The sequence below is a fragment of the Saccoglossus kowalevskii genome, chromosome 15 (genome assembly GCF_978046115.1).
Source record: "Saccoglossus kowalevskii chromosome 15, keSacKowa6.1, whole genome shotgun sequence".
NCBI classification, from domain to species: domain Eukaryota; kingdom Metazoa; phylum Hemichordata; class Enteropneusta; family Harrimaniidae; genus Saccoglossus; species Saccoglossus kowalevskii.
Genome location: NC_140655.1, coordinates 28,016,175 through 28,038,043, shown reverse-complemented (window position 1 = coordinate 28,038,043; position 21,869 = coordinate 28,016,175). Strand labels below are relative to the sequence as shown.

At 33.6% G+C, this 21,869-nt stretch overlaps 1 protein-coding gene across 2 annotated transcripts; it reads left to right on the top strand.

Annotated features, from left to right (window-relative positions):
- Positions 1 to 1,750: 1,750 nt before the first annotated feature.
- Positions 1,751 to 18,997, top strand: LOC100368508 (tumor protein p63-regulated gene 1-like protein). 2 transcript variants are annotated; one of them, XM_006811499.3, is made up of 6 exons: positions 1,751 to 2,090; positions 8,672 to 8,763; positions 13,394 to 13,570; positions 15,282 to 15,438; positions 17,727 to 17,801; positions 18,497 to 18,997. In XM_006811499.3, exons 1-6 carry the CDS (start codon positions 1,788 to 1,790, stop codon positions 18,686 to 18,688), a joined length of 996 nt encoding a protein of 331 aa, XP_006811562.1. In that variant the 5' UTR covers positions 1,751 to 1,787; the 3' UTR covers positions 18,689 to 18,997. The 2 variants fall into 2 exon arrangements, with proteins under 2 accessions (XP_006811562.1, XP_077864478.1); XM_078008352.2 differs by lacking the exon at positions 17,727 to 17,801 and having other exon boundaries at positions 1,753 to 2,090.
- The last annotated feature ends 2,872 nt before the right edge of the window (positions 18,998 to 21,869 follow it).

The following is a 21,869-nucleotide window of genomic DNA, read 5'->3' as shown; positions in this document are numbered from 1 at the left end:
CGACCAAAGATATTAGAAAAGTTGTCCTTGGACTGACATAGGGGGAAAATAAAGTATTAGTATGACTTGAACGATGACAAACGTCACGGAAAGGTGATAAACTAAACTGCACTAAACTGTTCGGTGTACTGATTGATATGAATATCGTTATTGTTTTATCAATTTAAAATGAGTAGTATAGAGTGAAATTGCTTTTTGTTGACACAGCAAATGAGAATACGCGTGGTGTACGCGTGAGTTCTAAGCTATGTAATATTTGGTTGTTTGATTACAGTAATATGTCGGCAATTAACACTTTCAAATTTCAGTTAGTGTCTAAAGCTTTACGTGAGTTTCAAGTTTACATCCATTTTTTTATTTCTGAGTTATGGTGAAATATTCCATGCATGTAGTCAGCAAATCCGATTTAAACGTTTGTGTCGTAACTGCAGTAGCTTTCAGTGTTAATTCGGACCATAAGGAAACATTCTTCCCGAATTGCAATGTTTTGTACTACCTTGTGAGTGTATGTAGACAACGGATGTAGGCAAAGTATGCAATTTTACTTTTACTCTTGTGTCGATAAACATTGATTTTCCAACTATTCAATGCGCTCTTTTAATGGTAATCACGGGTACGAGTTGTGACCTGAGCGCGACGTGCACGAATTACCGCCGGTGATAAATTCCAATCACAAACGATTACGTAGTTCAAGCTTGGTAATGTCTCAGTTTGCACTCGTTGGTCTGCGCAACAGTCAAAGTCGTCCTTGTTGTTCATATGAGCCCCATATATCGCGCATGCGTGGCGCGACGACCACTGCCCTTTAAACCATCAGCTAAATAAGCGAAAATAAAACACAGTGAATAAATGAGCCACTCACAGTATTGCTATTACGGCCACAGTTACAGACACGAGCTTTCTGTCTTTTCATCGCGACAATACATTATTTTAGTACGGTAGCATTACCAAAAATCATAATGGAAGAAAAGATACAGATGAAGTTTTTTGATACTGTATATTTACTTTGACAATTGTTAACTAAATTGGTGTTGTAAACGACATTGAATTTAATCCCCGTCGTATGTATATCTTGTTATCGCTCTTCGTGTGTGTACCTGATATATATACCACGGGGTCGATGTCCCGTGGCCATGAACTCCACTATGTTGAGCAGTTCAAGAATAGAATAGAATAGATTTGTTTTCGTTTGTTATTGTACATTGACTTATTTCGTACTAGTTTTTTGGGAGATCATTGTGTCATTTTCTAATTTTAAAATGAAATATTCCATTTTTGGTCAAGCTACACATATTTCACACTATAATGTTTGTTTTTTTACTATCTAGTAGTGGATAGAGAAAGAAAGCAAAATCATTATATATTATTAGGAATGTATAAATTCTAACAAGAGTAAAATAATCACTTGACTCATACTCACACTGCTGATAACATGCGTGTTTATTGTTGAAAACAAATGTGCAAAGTTCGCAATGGTTCGATAAACGGGTTGATGGTTGGTCGCGTTGTCAGTCATCATCATCGGATCCTTCAGATAAAGTCTGACCATGGTCTGACTGACTCACAACAAAGATTAAGACACATTTCCATGCAAAATACCAAAATAATGGATAACTTTTGCAGTTTAACTTATTCATTCCAACAAATATCCTTTTTCGTGTTTCCCAAACCATCTTCGGTGTTGAAAAACAGAGTAAAAACTTGGCGTAGAAGCTGAAGACTGGCAAAGCACGCCCCCACACGCCCATCTTGGATGCCATGACGTCACCATTTAATCGGGTTATAAAATGGCGGAAGATAATTTAGCCGAACTCGAGATACACGCAGATAGCCAGGCAACAAAGTACAATCCACACCACTCTGAAGAAAACCTTGAAGACAGACTGGTCCCGGACGTTCAGTTCAAGACCTCTAGACTAACAGTGCGAACCGACTCAATGGATAACAAGCAGAATCTAGGCTCTGGTGACGGTGGATCGTCTCCAGCAGAGACCGCGCAACAAGATCAGCCACCAATCGTTCCGAATATCGGGCGTCCTAAAAGTGCCCCGATGTCAAAATTTCAACAGAAACAATTCTTTGCCTACAGGGTAAGTAAACAATTCTATGTGAATAATGGCTGCCATGTTGTTTACACAATATGCGCCGTCGTATTGATCATGAACAGTTGAATGCACAAAAATGAAAAACGTCATAAGATACAGTTCCTGTTATTATGAATGCATGTACGCATACCAAAAAACAAAAAAACTCGTCACTTGAAAAATAATACATTTACTTCTTTTTCGATTTTCGTTAGTGTCACTCAGTTTACATAGCTGCCATTATTTAAAATTTATTGCTAGAAAATTCCACTTAAACTGTAAGTTTGAAATGAAATCTGAACCTTCATATAAACAGCAGTGTCGGAGATTTCTATGTTTCGTTAGTAATAATGCCTGGACTGACACCACAACAAGCGATGGATTAACCGCAGAGGGTGGATTAACTAACAAACAAACACCAACCATGTTTTTTTCGTTCATATATACATGTATCTGCGTAGTGATTTATGAGAATTTCCGTGACTCATGTACACATGTTGAGTATAGATAGTTCTTATAATGGGTGTAGTATGTTAAAATAATAAATAATTGCATATTCATAATTATGGTGACTTGTGCGACAGATACAATGTATGTGGGTTAATATAATGTAATAATGTATGTATGTGTATTATGAAAAGTAAACATACATTTTTGAATATTGTTGATATTTCATACTGTAGACCAAATTGTATTATAATTTATAACTAAATGTGATTGCAGCAAGGTACACAATTATAGTATATTTGTTAGATAAAAAATCAAAACTATTAATACACATGATGTGCAGTGATTGTTATTGTACGTACCTAAACAACCAATATACAGATTTATTTGAAAATGGACAAGGTGTGTTTTTCAGGTCACAATAAATCATAGTCCAATGTATCATTTAATATATGGTATTAAACAACAATACTTAAAATTACATGTTCTTGTCTATATTGCATCTTCACTGCCTATAATTTATAGTAAGTTCTGAACAATTTTGTTGTTTTGCAAAAAAAAAAAAATAACGATACTAGTGTTGCCATGTACATTCATTTTAGCCCACGAGATCACTCATATCAACCAGCCGTTCAATCAAGCAATACATTCTGATAATCTTAAATATGATATATATTATTATAAATCTAGCACCAAAAACAACATTTTTTGCATCACTGTAATTAATTTTTGTTACGGTATATATCATAGTCGAAGCATAGAAGCAACCTGTCTGTTCTGTCTGTAGTGATCTGCTATAAATAAACATGCTGGTTGGTTTAGGATTTATAAATTTAACCAAATCATTGTTTTCCATACGGCTTTATCTTGTTCTTCCACCATGTTTGTTTTTAAACACGAACATTTGTCTAGGTTGTATGGGAAGTTCAATTTGGGTTGTGGACACCAATATTAGTTTTGAGAGAACATTATAATACTAGTAATTAAAAGAAAAAGTAATATAGTAAAATAAAATGTTTCTTGCCTTCCATGGGTATTGATGTTAAAGTAAACCAACATACTTATCATCATAACAGCCTTTTAAAATTTGCACGAGATTCTGCAAATTATCTTTGGCTATAGCGTATTATTTTTTGCGGCTATTTTGGGAGTTGAAAAAACTATGTCACGGTCATATTTACTCCGTAAAACACACAAATACCATCTCTATTTCAGTTCATTTTGGGGAAAAATCACACAAAAGATAACAGGTAAACAGAATCTAAATAATATACTCTTAACAAAATTTGATCTTTTAGTAAATTTTTGTAAAATAAAGTTTATCCTAACATAAATACACCTTAATTGTCACTACATGTCAGCTTCATCATTGCCATTTGATGACATCTGGTACTTTTTCACTGTGCATCCTATGAAAAGAATAGAAAAATAAACAATACAGCTTATGTAGAATGTCATATACTGTAAATTACTTAATTTTAGCTAAATTTAGTTTTCGCTGGGTGTTTTATATGGAATTTATTTTCACTGATTTTTGACAAGTTGAATGTGAAATATAGGAAAAAAAGTATATTCCCTGGAATCTATTTTCACTGAAGCATCCAAGCGGAAATAAAGTATTCTACAGTAGTTGACTTTAAGAATTATTAAAGATGCAATATTGACATTCAATTTTTAGTATTGTTTAATACTGTATATTGATAGATACATTGATACTATGATTTATCATGTCATGAAAACGCTGTTCTTGTACCACACAATGACATTTGAATATTCATTTGATGAAACAATGAAATTTTCTAATACGGTAATGCACTGGTTGTTTTAGTACGTACTCTACACGTACGATAACAGTCACTACATATGCGTATTAGTGGTTTTGATTTTTTATCTAACAAATAGTTTTGTCTCCTGCAATCATAACATTTTTTATTTATGATAAATCATAATCTGATTTAGTCTAAAGAATGGAATTTTTGAACAACAATATTATGAAATATGTTTTCCATATTTCATTAATTTTTAAAACAAAAATTGGTTAAGGATCAAGGAATTTCTTCAAACAGCCAGTAAAGGGGCTTTGCTCAAACTAAGGCCCATCCGTCATGATGTGAATTGAGGCCTGGATCAGGTTTCATTAAAAGTACAGCACCTAGTTCTACATAAGTAAATTATTTGGCTGTCAGAATATAAATGTGGAGCATGTAGGCATGAAACATTGACCTGTCTGTGAACTCTTCACAGTGATACATGTAATATTTCATGCAACCTTACACATATTTATGTACTTGTACTGTAAAAACATTAATTATTCACTGATTTTTAATTTCCCTATTTCCACGGATACTGTAAAATACTTTATTTTAGCTGGAATTAATTTTCGCTGAAAAAACTTTTTGGATGTTTTGTATGAAATTGATTTTCATTATTTTTTGACAAGTTTATTGTAAAATAAAAGGGAAAAAAAGGTATATTTGCTGGATTATATTTTCACTGTATCATTCCTTCAGTAAAAATAACAAAAATTAATTCCAAGCAAAAATAAAGTATTCTGCAGTAACATCATGTGAAATAACAATAAAACTCATTTGTGAAATTAAAACACAGTGAATAGTGAGAGTAAATATCAGTGACAATAAATTGTTTCTATAGTACCTCATTTCAAATTGGGGTTTGCCTAGTGTTGCCATCACTATGTCAAGTCATGGTTTTAGATGACAGCTAATATGTTGAGCATAGCTGGGCCTCTCTCTCAATGTCAAGGTTCTTTGCAATAAATATTGAAATATTGAGTTGTATATTTTTGATGGCAAATTTATGAATCTGATAGTGTTTTGTGAATGAGCAGAATGTAAACATATGAAGCATACTGTTATGAGGATTTTATTTTTATATCTTGCAAATAAATTGCTTTATTGCTATACAAGGTCAAATTTGGAAAACAAAATTGGGGTCACAGACTGAACTTTTTTAGATAAACTAAATAATATATGGATTACAGATTTAATACATTGTATGGGCAGGGGGTAAAACTTGACCCAATGAATTAAAACATTTCATTGCTTTTCAAGTTAATGAATGAGACAAAGTCTTTGAAACTATCGGTATATTTAAAAAAAGAAAGGAGTGGGGTGCTGACCTTATAAAAATAGGGTGTTTCAATACTTGTCATATGTGTGATGGAACATGTTCTCGGGTAAAAATACAAATAAAAATATTGTTCTTTTTTGCATTAAAAAAAAACATTTTTTATGTGTATGTTGGTCAGCAAAGAGATTGGACATTTTTGTACATCAGATATCATATACATGTACTAATAATAATGAATTTATTGCATCCGTAGAAATAGTTTCCATTCATTGAAGTGTATGTGCAGTCTTAACCCTTAGCCAGATATTTTTCCAAACCCAAATTCAGTAAAAATATTTTCACATTTTGTGAAATTGTCCATACAGACTGTTTCAGATATTGCTTTTAGTTTTTGACCAAAAGGTTTGTAAATTTTTCTCAACATTTCATGTGGGTAAGGAGAATACTAAAAAAACATTTTGTTGATGGTGCCAAAAGTTGACAATGGCGCATTCAAAGGGTTAAAATTAGAACTGTTTGTACAAGTGGAACTCCCAAAGAGCCAAGTAAAGTGTTCTCTGCTCACCAATTGTGATTTGCATTGACTACGTGATTCATAAAAATGGGTTTTTGTTGCGGTTTACAAAACCATGGAGTTGAGTTGAAAGGGTTGAGTAGAATATATTTGCTATACATGTAATAGCAATATGTAGGAATAATGTAAACTGATTTATAATTTCACCACTGACAAATGCTGATAAAATTTGGTGGTCAAAGCAAATCACCAAATTTAACAGTCATTTCATTTTAAATCTTTAATTCTTTGAATGCTGAAGTTCATTCTTCTTTCACTTTCACACATTTGCAATTATATTTGCATGTCCCCCCCCAAAAGCTTATGTAGTTGTATTTAATCGATTGAAAAAAAAATGACATGAAAAAAACATAAAAGTATGCAAACTTATGGGAGTAAGAATAATGCCGTTTAAAGGTTAGGACAGTAAGGCACAGTGCCTGGAACAAATTTTCAGCTTCACAAATAATGTATTTGATTTAACACCGAATAAACGGCAAGGTGTTATTTGCTTACTTTACTTCCTATGTCGACAGCAACTATGAGTTTAAATGTATTTGATTTGATGTGATAGTAATGCATATGCTTACATAAATTACAGAGGTGTCAAGTAATATTTTAAGTAATAATAATAATAAGTAATATTTTAATGATTCACTACAACAAATGTGATTTTTAGTTTATGTGCACTTCTATCAGTAATGTGCTTCTCGTAGACTAAATATAGTGCTCTCAAACGATAAAATCTGGAAAAATAGCAAAAATAAAATTGTTTACAGTATTTACCTAGTTTGTTTAATTAATATTTTCAAGAACATTCTGTTTTGAAACGTTTTTCCTTTTGTCAACATTGAGTATGGGATTTTTTTTATACTTTCTCATCTATAAAATGAGGGTACACAGAATCAAACAAGGGTAAATTAATTAAGTACTGCAAGTTGGTGTATGTAAGTGATTTTCAAAATTGACAGGTTTTCTACACCCATGAGGGTGCAAAATCAAATTTGAGGGTGAAATACCCTTTGTAGAAGGTGAATGTTCACTGAACTGTAAACTGGAAAGAAAATGAGCCGCATTGTTTGGCTGCCATGTGGTGTGCAATATTCCAATTGTAGTGGCCGATAATTAATCATCAGTCAATTATAAGAAGTTTTATTATCGATTCTATTTTTAAAATGGTCATTTTTTTGGGATCGTGGCTGAAGAAAAGGTTACTGTGAGTCATAGCTAGACTAATTTGCACGTGAACATAATGCGGATGAGTGGACATAATGACATCATTGTCTGCCCATGAACCACATTGTCATGCTAATGACTTTCTAATTTGCATGACAATGCATTATACTCTCAGGGAATACATGTTCTGTCAAGCTCTGTTCTCAACCGTTTTGTGAAGTTAGGCAAGTCTTGTAGTAAAGCATAGCCAGGTACATTGATGTAAGCATGCATTATGTCCATATATAATACTGAAGATGTATTCATGATCTGAAGTCATGAGGGCGTTCATAAGGATGATACAGTAAACAGTTACATTTTCATATTGCGTTCATGAGAAATTTCAGTTGATGTGAACCCCAGTGAAATTTTCATAGCTACAAAATTTTTGTATTTTTCCTGACTCGTGTAATTTATGGAATTTTTTCTCTGGTGAAATTAAGTCATTGTAATTACACAATTTATCTCACAATATTTGCCAAAACTCGTACTGCAAAAGAACTATCGGGGTATTGACACAACAATGATACTCAGAAACTGATATTCAAGTTAAAACAGAAATGTCAACCAGGACTACATTTGTAGTGAACTGAAACATCACTTGCAAGCTGGCAAATTATAAAAAAGATTGCCTTGGTTTGTCCATTGATATAGTTACCTTTAAATACACACAGCCTACATGTATTAATTGTGATGAAAAATAAGACCTTGCCTGTAGGGTGAACTTAAAGTGAATAATACAAGGTAATTATCTAAAAGTCTACACAAATACAGCGATAACGAACAGGTTGATATAATCCTGTACTGTCAGGGCGCATAACTTAGTGATATCCTCATAATAATCTTTCAATTATTGTCATACATCTACTTGATCCAACCGTTTAATTACCAAACTTTCCTGCTCTATTTCTATTTTCAAAATCGTTCCATATTTGGAATTTGTGTTTCCTAATAAGGTAGGATGTACAATGTAGATCCCCTCTGCAATACCACAAAATTACGTCACGCTGTAACTTATGGAGATAATATGACAAATGTAAAATAATATCCTATACAGCATAACAATACCCAATTAGCCTACGAGTAATAGCATTGAACTTTTTTTTGGAGATGGGAGGGGGCATTAATTTTCTAGGCTCAAATCTGAGAGCCCCTCTTGCTTGAATAGGTTAGAGTATACATTGTATAACCATAAACATTTCCTTTTGTTTCCTTCTCGCAGATAGATTTTATTTGCATCAATCATTATAAATAAATTCAACATCCTCTCTGTTAATTTCAGCCCGGTGCCATTGAAGCTGCGGTGAATGAGTCAAAGTCAATAATAAAGCCAGAGATTGACGGTGAGATTCGTGGTGTGTGGCTGCTCACTGAGTAAGTAATACCATCTCAAATCTTTTTTTGTTTTTTCCCAACACATGTACCCCTAGTCCTTGATGCCTTCCAAATGGGTGCTTATGGATTGACCTCTGTATGTGTGTGGTTGCGTCCAGACCTGCCTGGACCGATTACATTCAAATTTCACACATACATAATATTATACATATGCATATCAATTTGTTTCACGGTCAAGATGGGTGAATGGCGGCCATTTTCGTGCTGAAAAATCGTCAAAATCAAGCATTTCTGGCATTCCAGTACTGGATCTCACCTGTGTACAGATGGATTTTGTTCAAACTTAGTACATACATTAGACATTATGGGATCTTGATACACGTCGTTAGACTTGACTTTTTCTTTAAATTTACCATATTACAGGTTTTAAATAGCTTATTTATAGAAGCCACAATGTATCAGATAGTTGGATTTGTGCTATAAAATAGCTAATTTCCAACTTTATGACCGCCAACTTTGTAGCTCCGCTGTCGACTTTGTTGAGCGAAGCTTATCATATGAGTGATTGTCCGTCATTGTCCGGCGCCGTTCGTGTCAATGTTTTACTTTTTCGACTTCTTCTTGAAAACTGTAAGCCTGAATGCTTTGATACTTGGTGTATATGTACCCTGTGTAGACCTCTCTTAGATTTGTTCATTTCATGATGATATCTTCAATTCTCTAATTTTGGTGAATATTTTTGTCATTTTTGGTAAAAAGTGATATTTTCGACTTCTTGTTAAAAACTGCAAGTCTAATTGCTTTGATATTACATATGTAGGTACTACATGTGATCCTCTCTCGGATTTGTTCATTTTGTAATGATATCTTTAATTCTCTAATTTTGGTGAATATTTTTGTTATTTTTGGTAAAAAGTAATATTTTCGACTTCTTGTTAAAAACTGCAAGTCTAATTGCTTTGATATTACATATATACCGGTAGGTACTACATGTGATCCTCTCTCGGATTTGTTCATTTTGTAATGATATCTTTAATTCTCTAATTTTGGTGAATATTTTTTGTCATTTTTGGTAAAAAGTGATATTTTCGACTTCTTGTTAAAAACCACAAGTCCAATTGCTTTGATATTACATATATAGGTACTACATGTGGACCTCTCTCAGATGTGTTCATTTCGTGGTGATATCTTTAATTCTCTAATTTTAGTGAATATTTTTGTAATTATTGGTAAAAAGTGATATTTTCGACTTCTTGTTAAAAACCACAAGTCTGATTGCTTTTATATTACATATATAGGTACTACATGTGGACCTCTCTCAGATTTGTTCATTTTGTGATGATATCTTCAATTATCTAATTTTGATGATTATTTTTGTCATTTTTGGAGAAAAGTGATATTTTTGAATTCTTGTTGAAAACAGCAAGTCTACATATTGTTCATTTTCTAATGATATCTTCTGTTCTTTAATTGAAATGTGCATTGCTAACAGCGGAGCTATCTCAGCCGACAGGCTGCTTGTTTAAAGTCAATATTCTTATATTGCCAGGAGGACCAATTATTGCAAAATAAATTAATTCTGGGTATTTTCATTTACTTTAAGCCATAAGCAGGATTTGAATTTCAGAATTGTGAGGGCAATCGTTTTTGCGTTCAAAATGTTGTGAAAATGATTTTGTCTCATTGAAAAATGTGTGGGGTAACCTTAAGGCATCAAGGCAAATGCCTTCATGACTTCGGTGAATTTTGAACTCTGAAAATGTTTTCCTGGATGAATTTATAGAAAGTTATGATCTTCTATACTGTTGCAACCACTGCTATACTGCTATTTTGTGACAACTAAACACTGTGCTTTTACATGCGTGTTTGTAAAATGATTTGATGTTGTATCTCTTAAAGTTTATAAATAAATACACAAATATGCTGGTCTGAAAAATGTATGTTTGACTGAACATGTGCATCTAATCCCATTCTCTGTAACTGAGTATAGTACATAGCTTTTATCAATAGAAAACAAAGTGATCATAATTGTATATCATTTGCATCTATCTGTATATTAATTACGTAATCGTAAAAAAAAAACTATCAATAACTATGTTTTTAATCAATAACTGAATTCCATTTTGTAATCATTTCTTGGCCAAAATTGCCAAATTTGGGCAGATTTTTCTCCAAATTTAGTGTTAAATGATCAGATAGAACATAATATTTATACTCTGGTGGATCACTGCCAGAGTATTTTATCATTCCGAGTCATAGGCTACTTGATGCTACTCGAGTGGTAATCACTGATGTCAGGCGGTAATCTGCCTAAAAGAAAATATCGTGGGATTATATATTTATCACATGCATATTTGAACAGTCTGAAATAACATCAATTATGAATATATCAGTGTGCTCGCCTATATGCAAACGCTTTCCATAAGCTTTGTGGTGATTTTGTTCCTTCTTTATCAGGGGTCAAAATTAAGGCCTGTCCACCTGTCCATATTTTACTTATGACAGGTAAATGAACAAATTGCCTGTCCCTGTGGAAAGGGGAATAAAGATATCAAGTTTTAGTTCACTAACCAAAGGGGATAGTCCCAATGTTCAGAAAATTGTTTTCAGTATTTATAATATTTAAGAAATGATAAGATGAATAATTTCACTGTGAAACTAAAAAAAGATGGGGAAAATTGATTTAATTTCAACAAATAAATTATTTAGATACTTGAGTACATTGTAGCATTGTTGTTCTGCTGGAACTGAACCAGTGAAAAATAGCAAAACATCAAAGTAACTGTGTCCCATATTATTGTACCCTTTTATAGTGACATCATTACTGCACCTTTATGTTTGTATAGTAGTATATTTATAGGTGTATCGTATATTTGATTAGTGGAAATGTCATTTAGCCATCATTTGTCATTAAACTACTTATGTATTCATTACCGCAAAAATGCGATAACAAGCACCCAAAGGCTGTATGATCAGCTTCAAAGTAATTTATACCTCATCATTTTTTAATTACCTTTAATTAATAGTCATCAGTGCATGAATAATATATTAGGGTAATCAAAAAGAATGAAATATTATGAAAGTATATGTCTTTCACTCCATCAGTCCAAACTGTGTATGATTAGTACAGTCACAATTATTTGGTGGATTTTCATAATTTATATCTTCATTCTAACGGGGTGTAAAATTACGCATATTTTTGTGCTAAAAAAATTATATCCTGCCTTTTGTTTCTTGGACGATTGTTCAAAATCTTTTTTTTTTTTTTTTTTTTTCAATGAAAAAAAAAACAAAACAAAAAGTGTTACCAAATTTATTCTAGGTGATGAAATTAATTAGTATATTATCTTACTTTTGTAGGTTTTGGGTGAACTAATGATAAGTTGCTGTAATAGAGCTAGTGCAGTATGGTTGTCATAGTTATGATACCATATTTGTTTTATTAGTATCACTTGTGTTTTAAAATTACAAACTTAAGGTGTTTCTATTGGGTTGGTATACAACACATGCAGTTTTCCGTTCATATGTATTGCTATTGGAGATGCACTTTCAAATTCAACGCTATACGTGTAGCTTATACACAACATGACATGAAGCTTGCCTGGACTGACACATTAACATGTATTATAATAGTTATGTAGATATGATAATGGTGAAAGAAAAAAATTGCCACCAATTGCAGTAACTTAAAATGGCTTGCCAGGCTAGTCCAGGCTCACCCTTTCTTGTATCTGATGTTTTGCTTGTACTGTCCTAACACCTACTGTCGGAGAATGTATCGTAACGTAATGTACCCCACGGTAAAATACTAACCACATCTGGGATTGTAACAGTTGTCTTGTCCCAAGCGTCATTTAATGAAATATATTATACCATGGTTGATGAATTTTTGACTTGTAATTCTCAAGCTCAGGCAATAGTTTTCATTGTCATTTCAAAATGACAGTCAATGTATCAAATTATTATTTATGATTATTATACACCCTACCAGCCTTTCACACACAGTGGATAATAATATCAATTTATTTGATGAACAAATACTATTTAAAATTATAATTTTGAATTAACCTTTTAACACATACACATCACACAGTCAGGCATTGAGTCTAACAGCAGTAATGGCTAGTTGTTAAATTTAATATAATGACAGCTATCAAATTTGACTACATTCATTAGGCCAAGTAAAATTAAAATTCTGTTTCTAATTTTGCTTATTTTATTGGGTTGCACCCGCAGTGTGACTACAATATTGTGAGATAATAAAAACAAAATAGTACGAGGTATGAAGCCGTGCGAATTCCAGTTGTGTATGTGTGAAGCCATGAATATGTTTTGGTATCGACAGTGATGTTATTTTCGCTGAACGTAATGTGTAATCTTAATCAGGTGACATAACATACTGAGTTTGATCCACACACACACAAAGTGGGAATGCTAACAGGGGTCAGTGAGAAGTTTTCTATGAATCGTACAAAGTCGGAATGCAGCTTTAAGGGTTGGGTCTGAATACCACCATTAGCTGATTTCATTGGTCTAATCAAACATAATCTCGTGATCATCTCCAACCAATCAGAGCATTATATTATGTGTCTTTATTAATTCTCTAATCAATATACTATCTATCTGTTTATTTCTATTAAATCATTTTTCTACTTTCTTATATTTTCAGAATTGACCATTGGGACAACGAGAAAGAACGCATTGTATTGGTGAATGATTTCACCTTACTGACATTGAAGTATGACTTCGTGGCCTGCAAGCTGCATGAGTTTAAAAGGATAATGCTGAAGGCAATTGATAAAGTGATACTTGGGTTATTTGAATACCCTGGCAGGACAATAGCAACGTAAGATTAGTTTGTTGATTATCTTTTCTTCCCTCGCCTCACTTTTGTATTTGTATTGTTAGATGCTTGCATAAATGAACTAGTAAATTTGTTATGTCAGTAAAATTTTGTTTGAAGCCTTTGGCATTACCAGTAATATGTGTACTGTAATAAATACAGCAGCCAAGGCATTGCAAGATATCCACCTTGTAGGCAAATATCACAGAGCAGTTTCATGGATTTTGTTGTAATTTGTCACCGAAGTTCATGCTAAAATCTAAAATGAATTATATGACAAAATATATATAATATTTGATGTGAAGAAGACTAGTGAGTCGTTTCCTGTATACTAGTAGCCATCCGGTCCCTTCCTTTTGAATAAATTAATCCCCATTTGGACATACTTCAAAAATGGGGACTGGTATAATAATTTCACCTTTGTGTATCAGTCTGTGTGTGCATATACCTGTATTTCAAACCTGCTTTGGCTAATTTTATTTATATATCACACTCACATCAAATCATACATATAAGCACAATTCAATATGGCCGAATGGCGGCTATTTTAGTGCTAAAAATTCATCAAAATCAAACATTTCTGCCATTCCAGAACTGGAGTCTGGTCATGCATGGACATAATTCATTCAAACTTGGTATGTTCATTGAATATAATGGGTTCTTTGATACACATCAAAGTGTATTTTTATATTGGATTGAAGATGGTCGACTGGCGGCCAAACAAATGCAGTTCCAGGGTCACATCTCTGACATACTTTGACTGATCACATTCAAACTTGACACGTACATCATATTGTTCTCGGTCACGCATAGACTTTACATTCAAACTTGACACGTACATCATATTGTTCTCGGCCACGCATAGACTTTACATTCAAACTTGACACGTACATCATATTGTTCTCGGTCACGCATAGACTTTACATTCAAACTTGACATGTACATCATATTGTTCTCGGCCACGCATAGACTTTACATTCAAACTTGACACGTACATCATATTGTTCTCGGCCACGCATAGACTTTACATTCAAACTTGACACGTACATCATATTGTTCTCGGCCACGCATAGACTTTACATTCAAACTTGACACGTACATCATATTGTTCTCGGCCACGCATAGACTTTACATTCAAACTTGACACGTACATCATATTGTTCTCGGCCACGCATAGACTTTACATTCAAACTTGACACGTACATCATATTGTTCTCGGCCACGCATAGACTTTACATTCAAACTTGACACGTACATCATATTGTTCTCGGCCACGCATAGACTTTACATTCAAACTTGGTACAGTTGTATGTCCATCAAACACATTGGGTCCTTGATGCATGTCATTTTTGCTCCAGATTTTATTCAAAATTGCTGATTGATGGTCATTTTGTTTTCAATTAATGTTGTTTTTGAAGCCATGTTGGGCTGATCATGTTCAAACTTCACACATACATTATGTAAACACATTTGCTCATGCATATGTTTAATATTTTGATTCAAGATGGTTGATTGTCATTTTTGTGCTAGAACAGCATTATAAATGTGCAGAATAAAGGACGGAATCCTACATATACACTGGCTCTACTTTGTATCATGTCTGTCATACGAGCGTAAATAGTTATTTGGCACTAAGATTGACAGTCAATAAAAACTAGAGGAGTATTTTCAACAAAGCATAATGATTAAATCTGCTGTAATATCTTTTGAGTAGAACCAGAGATGGTGTTGGTTTACGTGCATATTGGAACAACGGGATAGAGCCAACATTTGCTGCAAAGTGGAATCCCTGGAGTAAGCAAATTCCGTGGATAACACTGACTTCACATCCCCTGCAGTTCAAAGAAGATAGAGATACAGATTGTTACAAGGTTAGTTGTTATCATAGACTTGCACACTATTTCTTGTTTATTTTTTGGGTGTTTTTTTTTCAAAAAAATAAAATATCATGGGAGTGTGTAACTGGCAAAATAAACAATGGCTTTTGACCCTTATACTTATAGATGCCCTCATGGAACACCGGTCTGGGTTCAGTGCATGATGCAATGATTAATTAATATTCCACCAATCAGCGTTAACTCTTCAAAATTGGAATTGGATTCTTCTCGCGGCAAAACTGCATTATTTATCGAGATTTGTTTATGATGGCATTGCAAGACAGTAGGGAAGATGAACTAAGGATACTAAGTTATTCATTGTTTTGAGAGTTCTTGATGATATGACAGTTATGAAGGTTTTTTTTGCCAGCATGCTAGCGATTCACTGCCATCTTGAAAAAATGTAAACTTGTATGTACATGTATGCATGCTCTGCTCATCAAATCCTGTGGTGTCATTGAAATGCTTGTTAATATCAATTAATAGCAAGGGAACCCTTGCAAGGGTCACATGTCTCTTGTTTATTTCACGATAACACGGCATTCGCCATTTATACACTCCCATATTTTATTTTATTAAAAAAACACAAAAAACATAAACAAGAGACTGTATGCAAGTCTATTGTTATGACCAATATTGACAGTTCTCTTTCTTAAATTTGAAGATTGGGATTATTCTTTAAGCTTCATTGGGATCTCTAGACTATCGCATTTTATTGTCTGAATTTACATGATTACAGAAATACTTCTGCTCTTTCAAATGTTGCTGATAATCGCAGTTTCTCATAATTATTATTTGTAGGTGTTTTTATTTGCCATAATTATTATGATGGTTTTTAAACTATTCTTGCATTAACAACAATTCTGTGGTGAGCTGGAATTCAGAGCAAGGATGAAACGTGAAATGTTTCCAAGAATTTATTTATTTATGTGTGTTTTGCATCATACACCGTAGTTGCCAATAGAGCTACATGGATGATCTCAGAGTCTAGCTTTTCAAAAAGTGAAACATGTGACACATGTTGTGGTGTCTTTGATCATTTGCTCAGTTCTAAGATTCATGTAAAGTAGTCAAAAATGAGACTGAAATGCATTGCAATTTCACACTGTATGACTTTAGTTTATTTATTTATTTAGGGCAGCTGTTAAATAAAAAAAATTTTTTTTTTTTGACAATTTAACTATCAATAATTAAGACAACCTCCATGATGGTGTTCATTGTTGAACATTGGATTATGATGGACCAATACTGGTCTTGAAACTGATCCTATGGCTCCTGTGTGACATACAGCCCTGTACATACATGTATATGAAATTATGGACAAATTTACTGAGAATGAGTTGGTAATATCACTGAGCATGTCCATACCTTCACTAAGCTAGTTGCCGATGTATTCATCAAGTTGGTGTTCTCATTTGTGATGTCACTGAGCAAGTTGGTGCCGTCATTGGTGATGTCATGGTGATGTCACTGAGTAACTTTGTGATGTAAGAGCAATTGTTCCTAAGCAAGAGAGTGATGTCACTAAGCAGATGTTTATGTCACTGAGCAAGAGAGTGATGTCACTGAGCAAGATGTTTATGTCACTGAGCAAGAGAGTGATGTCACTGAGCAAGATGTTTATGTCACTGAGCAAGATGTTTATGTCACTGAGCAAGAGTGATGTCACTGAGCAAGAGAGTGATGTCACTGAGCAAGAGAGTGATGTCACTGAGCAAGAGAGTGATGTCACTGAGCAAGAGAGTGATATCACTGAGCAAGAGAGTGATGTCACTGAGCAAGAGAGTGATGTCACTGAGCAAGAGAGTGATGTCACTGAGCAAGAGAGTGATGTCACTGAGCAAGATGGAGTGATGTCACTGAGCAAGATGGAGTGATGTCACTGAGCAAGATGGAGTGATGTCACTGGGCAAGAGTGATGTCACTGGGCAAGAGTGATGTCACTGGGCAAGCGTGATGTCACTGAGCAAGCGTGATGTCACTGAGCAAGATAGTGATGTCACTCAACAAGATGTTGTCACTCAGCAAGAGTGATGTCACTTAAAAAGTTAATGTCACTGAGCAGTGACTTTTTTTTTATCAAAAGTACTAATATCATTTCTGCTCATTTCTGTATTTGCTGAAAGAAGTGATTTTCAGAGAATATAATCAGGTCTCTGGTCTAAGACTAGTGGATGGTGAACTTTTTAGTGTGATCTTATAATGGTTTTTGTGACATTCTTTTCTATCATCTTTTTTGCCACACTGTATTGCAATATTGATTGTTATGTGTTTTATGTTAGCCCATCAAGCTGAATTCAGTGCACCTTGAAATTGGGAGCAAAGTTCTGAATATCGAACAGAGCTCAATTTTTGAGGTATGTGTCCATGTTGAGTTTTACAGCTACATTGAATGTTGTTTGTGTTGGTTGCTAAGCATATGGCTCGTGGTTTCGTCATTGCCCTGCTCTTGTCTTATAGTAAAAACTGTTAGCTTCTTCTTGTCATGTAATTACTTTTTAGTCATACCAAAATCAGTTCTATATAGAAATTTAATTTTGGCAGTCTTTCCAGGCTATAACACCTTCCTAGGACTATGTACAACTGAGGACTGAAAAGCGTGTACATTACATGTACTTACAGGAGTGGATACATGTGTATCAATACTTTCTGTTTGTTATTTACCACCATACCTCATCTTATTGGCAACACCGCAAGCAATGCAACACACAGTGTGTGTTCATGGCAAAACGTGATGTACAAGATTCGGTCACGCTACTCTGTCCACGGTTTTACATGTATATTCAATTTCACAAAACCTTCAGCATATATTTCCTCATTGAACTAGCCTTTGTATATTTCTGTTCTGGACTGAATTTTGGGGTTTGTTAAGTGGCATGCTTGTGACTTCATTGTGTGTCTAATTTTGACATCTTGGATGTTCAGTTTTGTAAGAAACTTTGATCAACCTTTATAAATTCTATGTAGGATATATGCACGGTTATTTTTACTCTTCTTCAAATGTAGCTATCATAGGCGTGCAAGATTAAAACATTTTCTTTCTCTTCTTCAGCTTGAAACCTTCAAGACAGCCTTCATGCAAGCTATACAAAATGCTCAAGAACAGAAGAATTCTGAAGGAGCAACTGCATTGACAATCCACGAAGCGCCGATTTTTATTGAAAACTATTTAGGATTTGCATCAATGGTCCACAATCAAAGTCATATTGGATTCTCGCGAGAGAGGGGTGGAGTCAGTTTTTAGACATCTTGCATCTGCTTATTTCCCTCAGTAAATTGTAGCTCTGCAATGGTCTTTTTCTAAACGTTGCTGAAATCTCTGTCTCGTTGAAATGCAAGATGCTTGCATGACATTTCACTCGGCACATGTGAAAATGTGTATTTATATCGTCAAAAAACAATGTACGTTGTACAATCAAAAATAGAGGCTTTCTTGTGTATTTATCGTTACCAAAGTAATTTCTTTTTTCTGTGTTGCAATTTAAGAATAATCTTTGAGGATATGGATCGTTGCATGGAGGAATAGTAAACTTAATATAGCCTTACAACTGAAGTTACCCATGCCATTGCGGTCATTTTTCAAAGTGCATACATACGTAATATATATATATAAAAAAAAAATACATGTATGTTTATAGTAACTTGAAAAAACTTAATGCAAATTTTGTTGATGTGTGTGTTTTTTTTGCGGATAAATATTTATTTTGTATGGGTGTCTGTAGCTTTGGTATACTGATTCAAGTTAGCAAAATTTGGACATCTCTTAACACCGTCCTCCTCTTTGCTCACTCTATCATTATTATTATTGAAGAAATTGTTAGGACACATCTCTGAGGATCTCACACTTGCACTTGTTCTGCATTAGGTGTAGACTCGGAACACCACTGTCATGAGTCTTTATTGCTGTGGTTCTTAAAGTTCACCCATTGAGTATGTTACAGTCAGCTGTTTTTAATAGTATTGTATGCAGAGTGATGCTACACAAGACGTCCATCCAGTCAGACGTGTTTGTGATATTTTATTTGATGTTAGTATCTGTCATGTATATGTAAGTCCACTAGTGGTTTGTTTTTAAATTGCTCCTTCACCATCAGTTAAGGGTATCTATACGTTCAAATTTGTATCGATGATATCATTTTCACTTGCTATGAATTAATCTGGGACAAGGATGTCTATACATAAATAAGCACACAATAATAAACAAAAAAACTTGTATAGTTTTAGAAATGTAAGCTACTTTTCAGGTCAAGCATAGGTTTAGCCTGGTTTATTCTGTTTTTATTATGACAACAATTTTTTCCTGTTTTTGATGAAGGTAGTGACGCTAATCAACTGTCTACCCACAATTCCTTGTACATCTATCATGATTACCCCAAACAAGGAGAACAATTGTATACAGCAACATAAAGTGTGATGATTTTTTTTTAAAGAGTCTTGCACATGTCTGTGATGAATGAATTTGTTTTCAGTATTTATCAGAGAATTGTTTTGATATGTTGATGTTAATCGTGTTTTAGGCAAGTGCAAAATAAAAATGAGAACAAAGCCTGGCTAGCAAGCTATGACTATACAGTAAATGTCGAAGAACAATTTTGAAATAGTGAAAGAAAACTCCAGCTAGCAGTTCTAAAACTATTCAATTATTTAATACTAACCAGGGATGAGACAGTATTTACAGAATTGTACTCTTGTTCAGCATGATGGTAGTAATGCTTCCTTTAATAAAAGTATGTCACAGGTGAACACAGACTGCAGAGTTTTATTATACTGCCCTCTGTGCCATGTTATTACATTTCACAATTTGTCACCAGAGGGCAGCATTGTGCACCAAAATTAGCTCTTGAACTATTCATGCAAGACTTATAAAATGTGCATTGATGTACTTGCATTGTTTTTACTGGTAGTCTACTTTGGTGTTCAGTATAAATCACATATTCATTTCTACCAAAGAATATCATAAAAAACCAAACAAATGCCACCCAACTTTTTTTTTTTTTTGAATGTAAAAAAAAAAAATTGTATAGCACCCATGAGCAAACTTTCAACTGATTCTGGCAATACATGAGTGAGAAATTAACATGGACATGAATAAAAAACAAAATGGCTGTTAGTCAGTTACTTTTTGGAGTCTCAAACAAAAAATGACATCTGTAGCTTAATATCCATGATCATCATACAAATTTTTCATCTTCAAAAATAGACCCAGACACATTTATCATAAGTACCAGTAATTAGCAATTTTCAGGACTAATTGACGGCCATTAAGTTTGAATGTGATTGTTCAAGTATTTTTGACTCCCGTGTGCGTGCGCGTGTGTGTGCGTGCGTGCGTGTGCGCGCGCGTCTGTGTGTGCGCGCGCGCGCGTGTGCGCTACTGATATCTCAAGAACCACACATTGATTTTTGATGAAACTTGTGCAGATTTGCATTGGTTTTGGATAAAATATTAATTACCTAATTTGCAAAATGATTAATCAATTTTCGGCTTTTCTACTGATATCTCAAGTACTAATCATCACATTTCAATAAAACTTGGTACATAGATGTCATAGTACACTGCACAAACCTGATAGTTTTTAGGGTAATATCAGTACATATTAATTACCTAATTTGCATAATTAATTAATTTTTAGCTTTTGATATTTCAAGTAGTAATCATCACATTTCAATGAAACTTTGTACATAGTTACTTAAGGACTATGCAGACACCTGATTAGTTTTTGGGTAAATATTTGTACATATTAATTAACATAATTAGTTAATTTTCAGCTTTTTGCCTGATATCTCGAGTACTAATCATCATATTTCAATGAGACTTGCTACATAGATCTTCTAGGACTATGCAGAGACCTGATTAGTTTTAATTGGATATTAATTACCTAATTTGCATAATGTTCCACTGATATATAAAGAACCACAAATTGGATTTTAATGAAATTTTTTAAAGAGAACTATGCAGAGACCTAATTAGTTTTTGGTAAATATTTATGCTTATTATTCACCTAATTAACATAATTAATTAACACTGATATCTCAATTACTGATCATCACATTTGAATAAAATTTGGTACATAAATGCTTCAGGACAATAGACAGGTCTGAATAATTCTGGGTTAAAATTTGTTCATATTAATTCTCTAATAATTTTTTTGTTCTGTTCTGTTCATATTAGTTACCAGATTTCCATCAATATCTCATGTACAAGTAATTTTGAATTAATTTTTAATGTGTCTTCAATACTCTCAGCACACAGGAGTTCTTTCTAAGCTTTCTTTGATTGAGAAATGGCCCTCGATGCATGCACAGAGGGTGGGACAAATGATGTAGAACCCAAATTAAAAGTCTCTGATTTCTGAGTTTGTCCAAAACTAGGATTAAAAAATTGGAAAAAAACTTCAGAAAAACGGTCCAACCACAAAATGTAT